At 38.8% G+C, this 18,999-nt stretch overlaps 2 protein-coding genes across 5 annotated transcripts in view; one reads left to right on the top strand and one right to left on the bottom strand.

Annotated features, from left to right (window-relative positions):
- LOC120767072 (guanylate cyclase soluble subunit beta-1) overlaps nucleotides 1-18,999 on the bottom strand; it is a 106,191-nt gene that overhangs the window by 21,741 nt on the left and 65,451 nt on the right. For all 4 annotated transcript variants that reach the window (XM_040092933.1, XM_040092931.1, XM_040092930.1 and 1 more), the window contains exon 16: nucleotides 18,299-18,456. In XM_040092933.1, the coding sequence (XP_039948867.1) occupies nucleotides 18,299-18,456 (158 nt within the window). The remainder of the gene's footprint in view (nucleotides 1-18,298; nucleotides 18,457-18,999) is intronic.
- Nucleotides 123-18,376, top strand: LOC120767073. The gene is made up of 9 exons (XM_040092935.1): nucleotides 123-1,725; nucleotides 1,788-1,876; nucleotides 1,983-2,082; nucleotides 4,680-4,789; nucleotides 5,069-5,172; nucleotides 7,189-7,284; nucleotides 12,149-12,305; nucleotides 13,116-13,234; nucleotides 17,152-18,376. Exons 1-9 carry the CDS (start codon nucleotides 1,596-1,598, stop codon nucleotides 17,771-17,773), a joined length of 1,527 nt encoding a protein of 508 aa, XP_039948869.1. The 5' UTR covers nucleotides 123-1,595; the 3' UTR covers nucleotides 17,774-18,376.

Raw genomic sequence — 18,999 nt, forward strand, 5'->3', positions numbered from 1 at the left:
TATAAATATGAGTAGTTCTAATTGTGTTATCCGAAACTGAGATTCGTTTAGGCAGACTTTCGGACCGCTTTTGCTTGGATTGATTTGTTTATACTATTTTGCTTTACTTATTTCATTATTGCCAGCATTGCCAGCTGAGAAAGTCAAACATGTGTGAAGACAGTGAAAGAGCGGATCCATAAGAGCTTTAGCAAGAACCTAAACAAAAGAGATTGCGATGCTTATGAGAAAGCTGAAGAAACTTGTTGATTGTGTGTTATGAGAGCCAACGATAACTTTAAAAGATAATTGTAAATATTTTAAAGAAAGATAAAAGGATAAAGACTTTAATTGTTAAGTTAGAGTATTGTTTGATTAAAAAGTGAAAATTGTGAGCGGAGTGGAGCGATTGTGTTCGGAAACACAATTTATGAAATGTTAAATCATGTTTTCAAATCCTTATCTACTTTTATGATTACTATCTTGAGGTCTGTAATTGAGTCCAATAGCAATAGCCGATTTGCTAATTTACTAAATTAAGGATCTTGCTGGAACGGCCACAACAGCATGATTATAAATGAAATCAAACCAGCGGACATTATCAGTTTGGCACTTTTTATTACATAAATATTTTTCCGTTTTTGATACTCCTCACTATGTTGTGGTTTCCAAGAGGTCCTTCAGGAACTCCACTCGACCATTAAAAACTCTTTATTACTCCATTTTTATATATACATACATACTCAAAAGTAATATCTCAACACCACGAGAACACATTAAAAACTTAGAGACTTTTTCCACACTTGCATTGGCGCTGTCGCGCTCTTTCGCTTGAGCTTTTATAGACGGCAGCTTTCGGCGCTCCGCCTGGAAGCATGCTTATACTTTCCGGCAGTCGGTCAGTTGAACTTGACTATTCGTGCATTGTGGAGGGTCAGGTGCGCGCAACTGTGTCATAAGGCGGAAAGCGAACGTGACGATTGTATGTGGTACTTCGGGAAGAAAGTAAAAGCAGAACATACGAAAGTCGCAAAGGCGCAAAGTTGAACGTTGAAAAGGAGCGCAATTTGCACATACTACGGAGTAATCATTCCCACATCTAAGCTTTGGGTGCATATTCTCCTTTGTTGAATGGGCACGCACTTGCCATTAGATGGTTGGGTCGTCAATCACAGGCGGATGAAAGGCAACAACAACAACTACGGGTATTTAGAGGAAAGCGTTTGATATAAAATTTAATGATTTAGTAACGTGAAGTCGCTGCTTGAATTGCAAATCGAAAAGAGTGTTCACCTCTACTTTTGTTGAAATTTTAAAGGCATTCGGCGCTTTTCTTAGGAAGTTATTGCCGGGTTCAATTGCCGCTAATTGAATTACGCCTAGCGTTTTGACCACCAAAGAGAATATGTACTAGCGTCTGCTTCTATGGCTTCATTGGCACTTGGATGGGCGTGTGTGTGGTAGATAATTTGCCGACTTAAGCCGTAGAGGCTAGCGATAAAACGGTGAAGACTTGCTCACATCGTCCGCGAGGGTCCGCAAGATAGGTTGCTGTGAACACTTATTGCGTTTTATAAAAGTAGAGAACATTAGTTTGTAGTTGGCTGGGAAACAAAATGGAATACATATTCGAGTGCTTTTTCGAGAATACATTCGATAAAATCACACGTAATGGGCTGCAGGATCGCTCCTCGCGTCGTGATGTACTGGACCACTTGAACGCTGTGATCGGCGGTTGCAGTGATGGTGAGCCTAGCATACCGCAATGCCTGTGAATAGTCAATAAAGTTAATTTGTCACACTCATAGGGCAAAATATGCACACGGAGGAGGTGGCGCGATTCGCTGTGTTGGCTGCAGTGCGTTATCATCGCGAGAAGAAGAGCGGAAATGGAGATGTAAGTAGAGGCAGCGTGAGGGAAATGTTCTTGAAAGTGTTTGGATAGGATAGGATATAGGTTTGATAGGATAAAGATTTACCTTTAGATTTGCATTCTTTTACAGGTCTGTCTCATGGGCAAATTCCACAATATTCTGTACATTGCGCTGCGGACTTGCTGGGATTGGGGCGTACGTGATTCCACTGTTGTGGTCCTGTTGTTGGGTAAGTGAACGCTTTACAGCAGTGTAAGAAATACGCCTCGACACAATTTATAACCAAATATATGCCTACTCCATTGCTGCCTCGAACACCAGCGCTCCAAGAAATTGTTCGTCGAGGCAGAAGTGTCTCAAACGCTTTTGAAATTATTTTGCCGTTTTGTCTGTCGCCTTTGCATGTTGGATCTAATTAAAATCGCATGTCAAATCCACGCAAGCTCCAATGTACATGTGTGAGTTTATGCTTACATGGAATGTTTTTCAGTGTCAACATTGAACACAAACATAGAAAAAGAAACACGAAAATAAATATTGTAGAAGATTGTCAGTGACACAGCTTTTGCGGTAACCAGCCTCCCTAAATGAACAAGCAACAACATTCATTTAGCGGAAAGCGGAAAACGAGCTTGTTTAAAGGCATTGGGTGGATTAATGTTTATGTTTGCGCAGAAATTACAAAATCTGTGTTGGAAGTGCTTTTAGCAAAATTAAAAAGACAAATGCTCGTGCTGAGCGGGAAGAGGCACATTTGCCACACGTCCGACCAGTGTGTGCAACAGAAGTCACTTTCAGATGAGCTGCGTTCCCGGCCGGCTTTCACTCTTCTGAGTCGCGTGCTAATATTTAATGACTTTCGGGTCGACAAGCATTCCTGTTTTAGCTTTGCAGGTGACAACCGGATTAATTAAAGTTAATAATGAAACAAACGCACGAATGGCTTGAGCTCTGGGTTTTGCTGTACTTCTTCTTTTAAGAATTAAGCGCTTTAATTACTCAAGCTTGCCTACTTTTCAAAGTGTCGTCACAGAGCTTAAAGCTTGTATTCTTTAAAGTAAATTTACGGATCATGTTCCATAATTCTTAATAACCATAGTAATAAGCAATCGAATTATACATATATGGGGTTTCATATGTATCATTACTTAGAAATGTCCGTCTCTTTGTTCGCCTGTCGAAAAACGGAGAAGTTGGTAGAGTTACTGACTGAGAAATCTTGGCATAAGTACAAGCGAACGCTCAAAGAGTGATAAGTGAAGGAATAAGATTTTTAAGGTTCTATGCCGTTGCTTAGACTCAGAATATATCAGCCAAACTTTCATGTTCTGCGAATTGAATATTTGTGGAAACTGAACTCCATGCATAATTCTTATCTCGAATCTGATTAGTTCTGCCAACTATGCAAATGATTTTGAAACAGTTCTTGGTATCTAAGGTAATTCATTTATGGGGTTTCCCACGTTCATTTAATTTTATTACTTGTAGTACTTCCATGGTACAAAAAATAGTCCTCTTATCCATTTATGCTTGAATTAAACTAATTTCCTAGCTCTTTAAAAAATTAACGCTTCAACATTTTGAGGTTGCTCGAACTTGCGTGTTCGAAAATGTTGTAATATTTAACGACCGATATGAAAGGGAAAAACCCCCGGTGGTTTCATCAATGCGATTTTTCGCGTGTAAAATTCGTTAGATGCCAAAGTGGACAAGAGAGCAAAGAGCAAGGACGAGGAGCAAATTCTAATTGCCATAATCTAGGTTAGAGCATATTTGGTTAATGGGCAGAGAGTATTGGAGGGATGGATGTGGCATAAGGCAGCTGCTGCATACAAAAGAGCAACACACATTGAGCCATTACGGTGTGACAATAAAGCGAATGCTGACTTGCCGTCGCAATGTGTGCACCAGTATGCATGTATAGGTGCCACAATGCCCAGTTGGGTGTGTGCGTGCAACAAGTGCGTTCTGCAATATTGGCTTATTTAATGCAATCATTTCCGACAGCGCGATGTTTCAGCGCTTTAGTGCCCCACTGCACCAGCCAGGAAGTTTGCTTGCTTTGCTTGCCCTGCATGCGCCATTGCTAACGGTATGGAGCCATGCGCGTGCTTTCAGAGACATGCACAGTACGTCCGCTCGCCAAAATAGGCACCAAAGTGTGTACTTTTACACCGAAATGCATATTTGCGAGGTCCTCATGGCAGTTGGCTTATGCAGAGGTAAGTGTGTGTGTGTGCGAGCGAAGAGTGTTAAAATTTTACAGGCTTTCTATGCGAATGCATTGGTATTTCAGCCATTTGGCATGAAACGGTGCAGGACTCATACCTGGGTGAGGGGGGTGGCAGGTTGCTGTGGTAGCGTGTGCGTTGTTTACGGTTATTGCATTGCCAATTGTGCAAATTAAATTGCCAAACTGGCACACGTTTGCATAACGCAGCCGGCACTAGGCGAGTGCCAGCAAACTTCGCTCGGCAACAATTTAATTTATGCTGACTAGGCGTATGGGAAGCAAGCATATTAAAACGAGCCATATGGCCATGGCTGGCTGGATGTGTAGTGCAAATGTGCTTAGCATTTAAGAGTTTTGCGTTTTAAGGCATTAAGTGATTTTACTAAAGTGGTGTTGATGCAACACCTGGCAAGCATTTTGGATGACAGTAAAACTAAGGTAACTAAATTGAAAGTAAAAACCAGGATTTGTTTTATTTATTGACATACATGACCTCCTTTGATGTTACCTTTCCTCATAATTCAATAATCATTTCATACAAGCCATACTGCATTATTTTTTCCTAATTTCTAATCTCTAATTCTTCTTTTCAGAGGAGATCTATTCATGCGAGAAAACATTTGAACGGATATTTTTGGGCGCCTTATTCGGGCCCCATGCGCCGCACTTCATAGCCGGTTGGCGCAGCGACTTTCGCGACCAGGTTAAGCGGATTAGTTGCACTCTTTTGCAAGACACACAAACCTTGCCTGCTTTTAATCCTTTTACGTTTGTTTTTTCGTTTGCTTTCGCTGGCAGTTTTCTTTCAAATTTTGCTTTAACCTAAAACTTTTAATTTTCAACTTCCCTATTAGTATTTGGTTCATTTCAATTTCGTTCGTATGATTATGTAAAAACTTTCCGTTGCGAGTAATTTCCACCATTTTGGGAATAATACTATTTTTTGTTTTGCTATACTTGCATGCTCCTTTCGGCTAATCAGGATGAGAACACGCGAGCCATGGTCTACTTTCTTCATCATGCCACATCACTTAGCATGCAACTGCCAGTTTGGATTGCGCGCTTCGAGCAGGAACGTATGGTGAGGTAAGTGAGTGCACTCGAGTTGCAGTTTATTCACACACACATACCCGTAAGGCCAAATTAAGAGATAAGTCGGGCGTAAGCGTTACCACCTTAGCCTCAGCGTTAGGGGGCCTGCTCTCTTTTTGAGCCAAATAAATGGTGTGGCTTTATGGATCGCCTGTGTATACATTCATACGTTTATATAGCCAAACCTGTCGGAATTTTCTTTGTCCTTATCGTTTGAGGTTGCAAAAATTGACGAAATTTGCAGCTGGAGGCCTTTCGTCGTCTGCATTTAGTTTTAAATGTCATAAGGCTTTTATGCTTTAAGCGGATTTGTTTAATTCAAAGGTATTAATTTAATTACGTTCGCTGTAAGCGTCTCACAGAGTGCGCTTTTTGAAATGAAAAAAAAGTTTCATTATTTTGAAAATCTTAATTTTTAAATTTAACAGCATTAATTAATCATCTGCTAGACTAACGATGATTACTTCAGCGGCGATTTATTGCCAGTGACATTAAAAAAAGTATATGTGCCGTTAAAGGAGAGTAAATCAAAGCCTTAGAATAATAGAAATGAAGGTGCATATCGCCAGCTAAAACGCAAAACAACATCAAATAATTGAAATTGAGTTTGTTATTGATTATGATGCACTACACTATATATTCAATCTACAAAATTTTCGTTTCTGCCTTTATATACATATCATTTTTTTCAATAAGAAGACTTTTTGTTTTAAACCGTCATTTTCTTCTCATGAAAACTTATGAAAAAAAGTGTGACGTTAATTTGCATTTTGTGTGACGATATGTAGGTATTTACAATTCTTTAGCTGTGTTTAACTTTCAATATTCACTGTTACTCTGCATTAGTTATTCAAAATATGCATTTGCGAGAAGTTTCTGTATGCAAAAAATGTCAGATACTAAAAAGGTTTCCTCAATTATTGCTACAAACATTTTATTGTCTGTTAAACACAAAGGGATGGCCGGTCTAGGTTCCAACGTTTTTTATAACAATGGCAACGAAAAGCATTTGCGCGGGCGGGAATTGCCCGGGCGCACACACGTCTACACAATTTCCATTCGCTTTCAACGCCTTTTGTGTTGACGCAAAGTGTTTGTATGTTTGCCACATATTACCTTTCCTGCTTGCGCGTAGATTTTTTTCATGCTAAGTGAGTGGTCTTCACTAAAAAATTTCAATCATTTTAGTTTAGTAAAAGTTTGAAAATGTCTCACATATTATCGAATTTCAAAACTCGTCTCTGCAAAATGAACTTAAGCCATTTTTATTGTCAACCCGGAACAGAACTAGAGCCAGTCGCTTGGCTTCGCTTTGTACCTGTGCGAAAATTTCTCTAAAATCCGTACTGTGCCCAAACGAGGGTTGCTATTTTATGCTTTGCTTACTACCTACATACTAGGTATGATTATATGTAATTGCATGGAGTGTGTTGTTTCATGATTCCAAATAAAAATGTGTCAATATACAAGAGTTATATGAAAGTAATGGAAAAGGTAGTATTACTCCAAAATAACCCTTTATTTGTGGGTAATAATTTTTACCAACATGAACTCACATATGTTATGAATGCAAAAATTTGTTTTTTGAATATTTTCTTATAATTTTCCTTAAAATCTCAAAGGTCAGATTAAATTTTAATTTGCGCAAGAAAACTGTTCAGACATCGAACCTTAAGTCGAAGTTAATGATATTGCTATCCGAAGATTTCTGAATGAAAATTTTTTCAATGCCACGATATATACCTAATATTGGTATTATATAATATCTATTCAATGTATGGTTTATCATCTTACTTTTCATGTTTTGTTTATTCATACATTTCTACGCTATTCCCAATTAACCATTTCGCACCGTTTATCTCATCCTCAGCTTTGTACGCGTCTCAGAGCACTTTTCACACTAATTTGCGTGCATATATTTCCCTCTTTGGATGATTTTCCAAATTGAAATTTAATTTGCTCACCTTCCTAACAGTATCTTCTAATCTGTGTATTTTGACAATTTTTCAGATTCATTGATATTCCGATCGAGTCGTGCGGCCGTTCATCACCGCTTCGTGTTGCCTTACAGGCGAGTGCGCCTGACCTGCTGCTGATATTATTAAGGTAAGTAAGCAAGTGTACGAAATGCCTCGGGTTGAATAACTGTTCTAAGTGACGGCCAGCAAATTTGTACGATAAAATATTCATGTTTATTGGAATTATTGGTAATAATTTGAAGTACCGCGCGCTGCGCACGAAAGCCTCATGGCAAATTCGCTTGACAACTATACTTATTTAACGATTGTCTACTTATTCTTATTCTTATTATTCTTTATTTTTATTATTATTCTTTACTTTGTTTTACTTGCTTCTATATTGCGAGGAAGTAGACTTTTTAGTGCGCTTTAAGGCAAACTGATAAATGCATCCCTTTCTGTGAAGCTCCCGCGCATTCCTCTTTGCCAACTTTACTACGGAATGCCAACGACTCCATTCCTACTAAATAACAGTACCTAAATGGTGTGTATGTGTGTGGCTCGTTATCAAAATAATTCACTTCACTGCGCATTTCCAGTGTTGCACAACATGTTGCAGCAAAGGGAACATGGCAAAGCGAAAACAATCTGATTTGGCAAAAAAGGAACGAAAAGAAAAGTTAAGCGAAAGCATTCAAGCGAAAGCGCCAGTTTCTAGTGTTGCACTAGTGGCGACATTCCAAACAGCATTTCGGTCAAATTCGGCGCTGAAGTGCATTCCAACCAGTGAACGTTGAAAGACTGATAAAATTTCAATTATTGCTTGAACGCATATACAAACATACATACATACATATTGTGTATATTTTGTGTATTATGCATTGCAGTTATTGCCAGTTAATTGTTGTTATAAGAGGCAAAAAATATTAAAGTCCTCTGTTACCATCAATATCAAAGCTGTTAACGTGTGAAAATTTGTATGTGAATATGTTTGTGAATACAAATTTTGTGACTTTGCAAAGATCAGACACTCAGGTTCCGAACAACTGGTAGACCCAAACTCTTTTCTATGAAGTTATTGTAGTATTGATATTATTCTGAACACATCGCTTAATTTTAGACCAAAAATGTGGTTTCCAAACAACTTTAATATTTGCTTCGCTAATAATTATTCTGAATACCCTTATACTACATGTATGAAAGTCGTGCAGTAGTAACCGGTGTTCTTAAAAATATTCTACTTCTAAATAATTTGATTAAATTTTAATTAAATCGGTAAATAACCAGTGTTCTGCTATACGAATTAAATTTTAATGGAATATTTTACTAATTAGAACAATAATCAGCAAGGCTCAAATGCCATAAACAACTGTATTTTAATTCTTACTGAATTTCCGCCTTAGGAATTCAAATGAAAGCAAGTCATGCCATCGAAATCATTCCGCAAACCGCTTTCCTTACAAAAAAACTGTGAAATTAATAACAACGTGACCTGTGAAAGAATAAGTCAGCAGCAATTGAAAAGGACGAAAGCACAAGAAAACAGCAAAATGTAATTTCTATGAGAGGTCATAAGAAACCAGTTGTGGAGAAGCCGTGAAACGAAAGGAAAACACTTCTTTGGCCAAAATATTTCCACATTTCTTCATTCTCATAGTTCATTCTTTCATTCCGGCAAAATTTCGTTCTATGAAATATTTATTGGCAGCATGCAAATTAAAACAATTTGTAGTATTGATTTCAAAGCGTCGTTTTCCGTTATTTACGAACAGAAATGTGGAATATATTCACGCAGATACACAGAGGCATATGCCATAAATTTGCTGAGTAACCAAGCGCTGCCACGCCCCATTGATTTTCATGTGCTAGAGCTAGGAAAGGGCGCTCACACTGACTCCGCATATTGTCTACTTGTCCAGCAGCCTAGCCAAGATGTCTAGCTGTCTGGCTGGTTATGTGCACGATTTGACGAACATTGCGCGAGCGCGCCAAAATGTATGCAACGCTTGTCGAATTCATGCATACTTGCCAAAAGTGTGGGTGCCAAGGCAAATTTTAAGTGTGCCAGCTTTTTATTGGCACACAGATGCAGCAGATAGAATGAGTGGGGGCCGAAAGCAGTTAGCTTTGGCATTTTCTTTGAGCAGAGAATTTTATTGGCACACAACTGATAAGTGCCACAAGTTAATTTCAGAGGCGGATAGTGAAACGGCATGCAAAGAGGACACGAGAAGAAGCATCCATAAAGGCGAATTGCATTGAGTAACCATGGCTTATGGCTGGCAGTCCGACTCACACATACAACCACATGTAGGTGCATTACGTAACACTGGTAACACTGTCATGCACCACAAAGCACTCACATAATTGTGCACATTAATGGCTCGGCGGCATTTTGATTGCTTGTGGCGCAAGGAGACTGCAGAGTGCGCAGAATTTTATTGAAATCAAATGCGAGGAGGAATAAAAATTGTCACACATTGGCTGGAGCAATAAAATCTCGCATTCATTGTAATATTAAAATTTTCCATTTTCGAACGGTGCTTTCCATGCGTCAGCAAAAACGTGGATCACCGTTACGAGCGAATATTTCGAATTTGTCATTCGGAAGAGTTAAAAAATATACACTTGCTTATCTGTCTTTGCAGAGTTAGGTTAAATTGATTCTTGTTTTATTTCAAAGTGATGGAAAGGTGCCAAATGATAAAACTGCTGAATAATTGTTTCTTCTCAGCTTAAAAGAAATACGGAGATTCCATTTCGAAAAATAAAGAGAACGGTTTATCTGCTTGTGTAGTAAACTCATCTTCAAAGGGGTTGAAAAAGGAAAATAGCCTCTGTTATAATAAAATTATTCAATGAATCCGTCTATAAATATTCACAAGTGTCACTTGCAAGTCCAAACTTATTTGCATTCGGTTTTTCGCATTTTTATGGCTACCATTTCTTTCTCTGCCTATGAAGAAATTACATACAACCGTTAGTGCTGCTACGAGTTGCACCGTTATAAGCCGTGAGTGGTTGTAATGGCAAATACCCGACGGCAAATGCTCTCAATGATATTTTGCGCTTATTTACACCTTAGATTGTGGCATTAGGAAGACAACACCTTGAACTGAAGCAAATTTGCAATCATTTGCGTGTGTGTGTGCGTACGTCGCTTATGTTGCAGAACATAAAAGAGGATATGAGTATCGAGAAATAGCTGCGGAGATTCCTGGCTGTTCGCATAGCGGGACAGCCGACTGCCGAGTTTTACCTGTATTCTACCTTGTTCAGCTCTTCGTTGTGCCAGCTTGTCTATCCCACGGCTTACATATCCGTCATTACTAGCAAATGTATCTGTATTTGCATGTCCGGGTGCCTGAACACACTGCTTGATTTGTAACTCGTTTGCTGCGACAAAACATTCGACTTTAGTCCTGAACTGCAAATACGCTGCGACAAATTCCTTCCGTTAGCCACAGTCACCTTTTTGCCAAACATATACACATACAACCATAATATACATATGTGGCGTACACGGAAGGATGTACACATTGTTATTGTAATCATGTGTGCGTTGTGTCTATTTACCATTATTGTAAACTTGGTTCGCAAAGGAGCTCGCGTTTTCGGTTTTGCATGCCAAGGAGGGAAAATCTGCCAGACCTTACATATACGCCCATTTTTACATTACTGATGTAGATGCCACTTAAAAAGCAATAATGATATCTAAATTGTTTTAATCTGTTTTGGTTCGAAAAAAATTCTGCGGTCGAAATACAGTGGATCGAGCTACTATAGCTTTGAATTTCGCGATATCGTGATCGCAGGTTCAGTGTTACCGAATTGATTTGGTTTTTTATCAAGCATTTGGGGGATTTTAATTCAATTCCGGTTTCTTGAAGAGTTGGGTTCCTCAGGGGATCTGTATTGATTTCATTTATTGAAAGTAAATTTAAATTAGTGTTAAACATACATATCTTATTTGTTGATAAATCCAAGATTTTTGTTGGCTTAGCTTCGATATCTTTTTCAAGCCCGATATATTGCGGTAAGGAGGACATGGTCGATCTATCGTCGAAAAAGTCGATGAATTTATGGAAAAGATTGCCAGGACCGTCACATAAGCAGCCATGACATCGCTAAGGAGCTTAACCTCAAACGATTTTTAACCTTTAAAAAAGGCTGGCTACAAAAATAAACTCGATGTTTGGGTACCACATGAATTGTCTGTGAAAAATTTAAATGAAATCGACATTTTTGAAGCGAATGGCAACAGGAGATGAAAAGTGGATCAAATACGACAATAATGTGTGAACAAGATCATGGTCCAAGCGTGGTGAAGCTCAACAAATGGTCGCAAAGACAGGATTGATTGGAAAGGGATCATTCACTATGAGCTGCTCCAGCCTGGTCGAACGATTGTTCTACATTCTACTGTCAACAACTGATGAGATTGCAGCAAGCAATCGAAAAAATCGGCCAGAACTGATCAGCAGAAAGGGTTTCGTCTTCCATCAGGACAACGCTAGACCACACACATCTTTGATGGCTCGGCAAAAATTTGGAGAGCTTGGCTGGGAATTTTTGATACATTCACCATATGGCGCTGACCTTGCACCATCAGTCTACCATTTGTTTCGGTCAATGCAGAACATCCTTAATGGAGTAAAGTTGGCTTCAAGAGAAACCTGTGAAAATTACTTGTCGCAGTTTTTCGCCGAGAAACCAGAAAAGTTTTACACTGATGGAATAATGTCTTTAGCGGAAAAAATGGAAAAAAGTGGTCTATCATTTTAATATTTATTATTATACATAAATATAAAAAAAATAAGTTGAAGTTTGATTATAAATACGAAAAGACTTTTTCGACTACCCAATAGTGTAATGTCTTCTACTTTGTTTTAGAACCATGACTGATGCATGAATGTGTTTATTGGTGAAGAATTATCAAATTTTTACTATTCCTATTTTCTTAAATATGTTTATTTCTGCAACTTCTGCAATGATTATTTCTTTATTTTCAGATATGGCGCCCATCCGACCCCTCCAGATGGCGGTGCCTCAGTTGTGCACGCTCTACTGGAGAAACTCACTGAGAACGGGCGCAATTACGTTCTACAAAATGTGTCGTGTTTGCAAATTCTGCTCCGCACTATACCAATGATCGAGATGCCATATAAGGTGAGTACACGGCAGGCTTAGCCACCACCCTAAATGTGCACATGTAAGTACGACATACATACGTACAGACTCACCAAGCCATAAGCATAGAAGGCGCGTTAAATTACACCAACACAGACACTGCACTTGCGACACGAGACCAACATTAACCAATGTTGTAAATTCCACACTGCCTGAGCGATTAAGCTGCGGCTGCCATTTACTCGCGCTATGCCCAGAAGTATGGTGTGCTGGCAAGCAGTGGCTGGAGGCACGCGCGTAATGCGTTAGTGCTTTCCAATGGTTGTTAGAAAGTTGAAATATGCCACTGCCGCAGCCGTCGTGGCTGCGGCCGATTCCTATTGATGGCCATGGCTAAATTGCGAGTTGTGGTTGCTGGCGCCACTGTTGGGCACTTCCGAGAAATTCTCATGGAAGCAGCATTGTTAGCGTGGGAAACTATTTTAGGCTGGGCGCAATTGGTGCTGCTGCGAATGAGATTCTGTGGATTTCCTTTTTTCAGATATTCTCTCAGAACACCAGAGTGACACAGTTTTCAGTCTGCATAAACACTCCTTTGGCTCTTTTTGAGAGACCACCAAAGAATGATGTATTATTTACACGCGGAAGGACCTTTGTAATTAAATTGCACTTCGCTTGCTCTGTTTCACTCCCAAATTTACTGACATATCTTTCATTTTACCCCCTTCCACTGCCACATTTCGTGTACTCTGTGCTTTATTAGAAAACTACAAACTTTTCACATCAACTTTCATTTAAATTTGTTGTTTTCTTTCTTTTTGTACTTCTTCATCTCGTCACCCTATGTAGCCAATTATCTACAGCGCTCGCCGCGAACTGTTTTTCGAAAAATACGGCCGCCTTCTAATTGATCGCATCATCACCAAGGAGCAGGTGTACGGCGTCGTCTCCCTGCGGCATTTATGTCGGTGAGTATTGTAGTTGTATTTACATTTGTATGCCACTTCCTTCGCCGTTATTTTACTGCTGGGACGGTTAATTTGCTTGGGCATTGATAAATTTGTGGTTTTGAAATTTAATCAATTTGGTTTGCTTCATTAAATTTTCAATATGATTTGTAGCTCGCTGCGCCTCGCCAGTTATGGCCGAACTTCTTGTGCTCTTATTAGGCAAATTAAATTTGGTTTCGAGTAGAAACGAAAGTTAAACTCATTATCGCTTTCTGAGTTCTGCATAAATGGTTTAGAATTGTTTTTGAAAATTTAGAATTTTTTATAAAAGTGATGTTGAAAAGAGAATGAAAAACAAGATGATTGTTAAGTTAGATAGATAGATAGATAGAAAATAATTGAGGTTTTACACTACGACCTATGGTCTATTGTGCCCTCTTCTATATCACATATGGTCACAAAGGCCCAGCACTCTGAACAATTCCAGGAGCTTGCTGGGCGCGACTGAGATTACGTGATCCCTGTCCACGTAGATGGCACCAAGGGCCTTGAACCTGCTTCTACAAATTGCTGGGCAGTCCAGAATCAGGTGTTCTGGAATTTCCTAGTTCATATCGCAAGACCAAGAGACTATGCACATGTTGAGCAGGTGTTTCTTGAGCCTGTAGTGTCCAGTACAGAGCGCGACAAGGAGGCGGAGTTTGTCTCGGAGAAAGTTAATCATATCTTTAAACCTTACAGGGTTCTCCCATACAATGTAAACAAATAACCTTTCGGCAAAGAGCCCCTATTCTTGAATGCTTTTTTGGTTGCCTTTCACTCACCTTCGATGTTCGAGTTTATTTGACATCATAGAGTTTGTAATGTATTTAATAATAATTTTCAAATGGTGAATTACAAAAGATAAGATATTACAAGATAATTAGTGCTTTCAAGTTTCCAGTACTGTAAGACACTTGAAGGTATTAAACGAGTTAACATCAATGGAAGTTATTCAGCATCAATATTAGGGTAATTCTTAATTACTTTTGATATTTTCTTGAAAAAAAAAAACAGAGTACCTGGTTAACAGTATGACAAATGGTCTGCGCTCGATTATTAAACAAATATTTTTTTAAGCAGATATCGAAACCGAATCGTATATGGCTTTTACACGATAATCTATTATTTTTACGATGGCCGAATTTTAATTTGCTTGGACACAATGTTAGAGAGCGCGCTTTTTAAAGAGATCACAGTTCCCACAGCACAGGAAATATTGAAATAATGGCAACATATATTATAAGTACGCAAGTATTAATACCAAATAAGTCATTACTAGAAAGTATTTGGTACTTCCGAACACGATTTATGTAGACAATAGAACTCTAATTAGAACACTCTTATTGGAAATTGTTGTAATATGACTTTATGTAAACCATTTCTAAGCGATACTCTTTAACAAATTTGCTTTTATGCGCCCTTTAATCCTAATTAAGGCATAAACAAATGGATAATGTAATTTGTCAAACATTTAGCGAAATACCGCTAATCAAATTTCTTCAGCACGAGTCAACAAAATAAATAAGAGAATACTAAATTGCGCGCAGAAGAGCACTGAAGCCATCTAATCATAAAGGCGAATAATTTCCTTTGTCGCTATTAATTAACTAACTCGAAAATTGTTGATTATCAATCGGCTTCAGACGGCTTTGTAAAGCAAATACACAAGCGACTCGCCCACAGCGCCCCGGTTTTTCGGGCGTAGTGGAAATTTAGTTGACATGAAAGCGCCAAAGCAACTTGAACGAGAAAGGAGTGAGATGAGAGTAAAGCAATTAAGTCAAATTGTTGGTAAATGGTGGTGAAAATCGCAAGAAGTTGCTTCGTCATCACGATAATGGATATCATTATATAACTGCGTGTCTATAAGTACAAAGAACTGTAAAATGTGCTAAAATGGGTAGAAGAACATTGTGCGCATCGAAGCTTTCTGCCGTAACTACCGGAAGATGCTAAGAACTCATACACAGATCCATATGTTCATAGATGTAATGGCTCGCAAGGGGGCTGGACTGCATTGCACGCATTTTCACTCAAGATTTGTCTTTACTTGGCAACACCTCAGTGAGTGTGCATGTGTCTTTGTAATGCAACCTTCGTTCAAATGATGACTTTGCATTTCGAAGGAATGACTTCTCATATTTTCTCACTGCTTCTGAAAACTCCCATAAATGTTTAGTTGTTTCTTTCATAAAATCACTTTGAGTTTAGCTGAAAATTTGCTCTCTGACTTGTAAGATTTTTAAATATTTTGAAACGAAAAGGTTCTACACATACATATTACGGGGTTTCACTTTTACCAACAATTCACATATTGTAGCTGTTTCTGAGCTTACAAAAGTCGGAACCTTATAAAGTGTTTACCCTTAACATCTTTTTATATGACCACGGGTCAATAAAATTGAGGACACATTTTCTAAAATGCAATGAAAATTGCATGAAGCGATTTGGACATCCTTCATAAGCCATAATACATTTTTAATTTTTCTGCTGCCAAACAGTTATGATTGCCCTATAAAATAAATAATTTCCACTCCGCACTATGTCAGTGGGTCCGATCATAAATTTCGTGTGACACATTCAGGTTAGAATACGAAAGTGTTCAAGGCAAAAAATAAAAATATGAAAAGGAAATAAGAGTGTGAAAAGGGCGAGTAGGTGAAGCGAGTGAATGAGCTCGCACGAAATGAAAGCAATTTGACTAGCAATTCGAATGGTAATTCTGTGCCAATTGGATCGCATAAAATGACAAATTGCCTTAGAGAAAGGTTATGTATAACTGTAAAATTGGTTGTGCAATGAAAAGAAAATTTAAAAAGGCCATGTTAAATTGCTGGTGTCAGGACATTCTTATTGAAAACCATCTTCAGATGACAAATATCATATTTCAGAGAAATGTGGTTACGGCAACTTTGGTGAAGCATTCGTTATAAGTAGGTACAAATAGGTAGAAAATAGTAAAATGTAAAAGAGCCACTAAATGCTCACCGGAATTAAATTTGCTCTGTTTCTGTTTTATATAACTACAAACAAAGCATTGTAGATGCTCACTCTGCTCTGAACTGAGATGGCCCGGGGCAAAAATTTAATTTAAACCGCAAGTGTGAAATTGCCCAAAGAGCTGTTTGCAATTTCTTATTTGCGGACAATTTTGGGGGACCACAAGTATTATTGGCTTATTTTGTAAGGTGTGAAATTTAAAAAAGTCTGTTTTATGATTTCTCTTTTAGATATGATGATTATATTCATCAGATAACATATGCAATTCTAATGGAACGGATCCTAAGCTGTTTAACATTCGTCGCAATAGTGCTATTCGATTTAAAGATACTATGTACGCTTTCCGTTAGTATAGGGTTTGTCCGAAAAGTAAAAGGACAGAGTCGATTCCAAAAAATGTATTGAACCAATCGTTATACTTTTTATCTTTTCTTCCTTCCACATATTGCGAAGCAACGCTACCCATGTGACCAGATTTAAAAATTTCTTTGTTTCTTTTTCATTTTCAAATGTGAAACTTATCACTTCAAAGTCTCCAAACTTTTGAAAGAAGCACGCGCATCTAAGCTGAGGCGTTTGAATACAAATATACATATACATATGTAGGTGTGTATATCGACAAGCACAACCGATAAAAGGGACTACTTTCAAGTTTCAAACTGAAATTGTTAAATACGTTATTTTTCGCCCATATTGTGGGCTTACTTTGTTTGCTGGAGACCCCCCCCCTTTTTGCCGGACATACTTTTTCACTTGTTTCTTTTGAAATCTCAATTCGTTGATTCTCTATGTATTTCGAGAAAGGCCTACAAATATTTCGTTTCAACACACACACCACTGGCCCGTAAGCTTTCTCTAAAGTGCTAAATGTCTCTATTTTCAACATGTTGCAGATGCCGCATACGTGACTTGCTGCGCCGCAACTGCCAACTGCCCGACGGCATAGATACGCTGCGGCTGCCCCGACGCTTGCATCGCTACATCGACTTGATGGAGGAGCTCGAGGGGCCACAAAAAGAGGACGATGACGAAAACAATGCGGCGCTGGAGAAATTACAAGCCACCGGCGGTGCCGTTAGTGGTGCGAAGAAACGGGTGCATTTTGCCGAGTCCAAGGAGGAGGAGCAGTCCTCGGTGGATGTGGAAGTGGCTGTGGAGGTCGTGGAGAGTCTATTGCTGGAGGAAAGGCTGCCGATGGAACAGCAGGCCACCATGACGGGCGAATTACCGACGGTAGTGGAGGAAGACACGGCAGAGCTGGCAGAGGAGCAATTAGAGATGGAATGCCAGAATGATTTCGCTGTTGTGGTGGAGAAACCGTTAGCGGTCGAAATTATCAGCCCCATGCAGATGCTGTTGACTGCCGAAAATAGCAGCGGGAACAGCAGTAGCAGCGACAGCGACATAAGCAACAACGAAAAGGCAGAGCAAGACAGTTGCATTGGTAGTAACAAGAACAACGAAAGCAACACTCTCGGCAAGGTCAGAGAATGCATCGAGCGCCAATTGAGCTAGCCAACCCTGACATAACAATATTAAATATACGAGTAAGTAAGTACGTGTTACGAGTTTAAGTGAGTTATATGAACTGCCCGAGTTGTGCGGACATCAAGAGTAACGCTGTTGGCATACAAACAACAACATTTGAAGACGAAACTGTCGCTTTTTACTAACTCAACTTTTTGGAATTACGTTGTCGCATTTTTGGCTGCCTTTTGACTTTACTGGCACAGCAGCAGAGTTGCATTTATGTGGAGAGCGTGTAGTTGGCGAAATCGTGGACAAATATTTTTTAATGCAAAAACTTTATTTTTTCGCAGAATTCACGTTTTTTCAGTGGCAAGTTGGCTTAACTTACTTTGCCAACAAGTGATTCGTGAGTGAATTGCCGGATATACTATACATTTTCATTTTGCTGCGACACGCTTCAAACTGTTATTACATTACTATTACTTTTTCGAATGCAGTTGGGTGAGTGTGTTCGCCAAACAATCGCATTTTTGTAAAATATACAACAAAAAATCCGTGTCTTTCACTCACCGATAAGTTTCCTCGCTGACGTTGATACGTCCCGGCACACCCGTGGTCTCTGTGCGGCTGGTCAGGTTCACCGTGTTGCCGAAGAGACAGTAGCGTGGCACACGATTGCCGATAACGCCGGTCACCACCTCGCCCGAATGAATGCCAATTGTCACTTGCTGCGGAAATGGGAAAGAGAAAATTGTCAAATGAAGCAGATTAAAAATGTCACAGCCTGGATTTAATTAAATTTGAGTTAAATGCGTTCTCGTTTCGATGTAGGAAATAATTTCATACTGTACTTTTGTAATCTTGCTGCTTATCGCGCTGCTGACGAATGAAAAACGTTTGTACTTGTATATATACGTAGGGTATACATATGTATGTGTTGGTATGAAATGAAACTTACTTAGGTTATAAGATAATTGTATATAGTTTATTAGTACAAAATCACCCAATTTTGTAGAGAAATTAATTAATCTTTAAACACATAAATAACGAAATAACATAAAAATAATTTATGTATATTGAAAATTGATAAATTAATTCTTTACTGAGGAATATGTGCTTTTATTTAAGAAGTCGCGGTAAGTGTTTTCTTTAAGCATATCCTACCTGTGAACCAAAACGGAGCAAATATTAAATTTGGCCTAAGGGTGTAGTCTATTACAATAGAAATAAACATCTTTATGGGTATGTACAAATTACGTATCATGTCGGGA

Source organism: Bactrocera tryoni, chromosome 1 (genome assembly GCF_016617805.1).
Source record: "Bactrocera tryoni isolate S06 chromosome 1, CSIRO_BtryS06_freeze2, whole genome shotgun sequence".
Taxonomy (NCBI): Eukaryota; Metazoa; Arthropoda; class Insecta; order Diptera; family Tephritidae; genus Bactrocera; species Bactrocera tryoni.

Bases quoted from the DNA above. Each gene is read 5' to 3' on its own strand.
- LOC120767073 (XM_040092935.1), top strand. From the start codon at position 1,596: ATGGAATACATATTCGAGTGCTTTTTCGAGAATACATTCGATAAAATC. The intron at 1,726-1,787 runs GTGAGCCTAGCA...TCACACTCATAG, and splicing joins GATCGGCGGTTGCAGTGATG to GGCAAAATATGCACACGGAG. The intron at 1,877-1,982 runs GTAAGTAGAGGC...ATTCTTTTACAG, and splicing joins AGAAGAGCGGAAATGGAGAT to GTCTGTCTCATGGGCAAATT.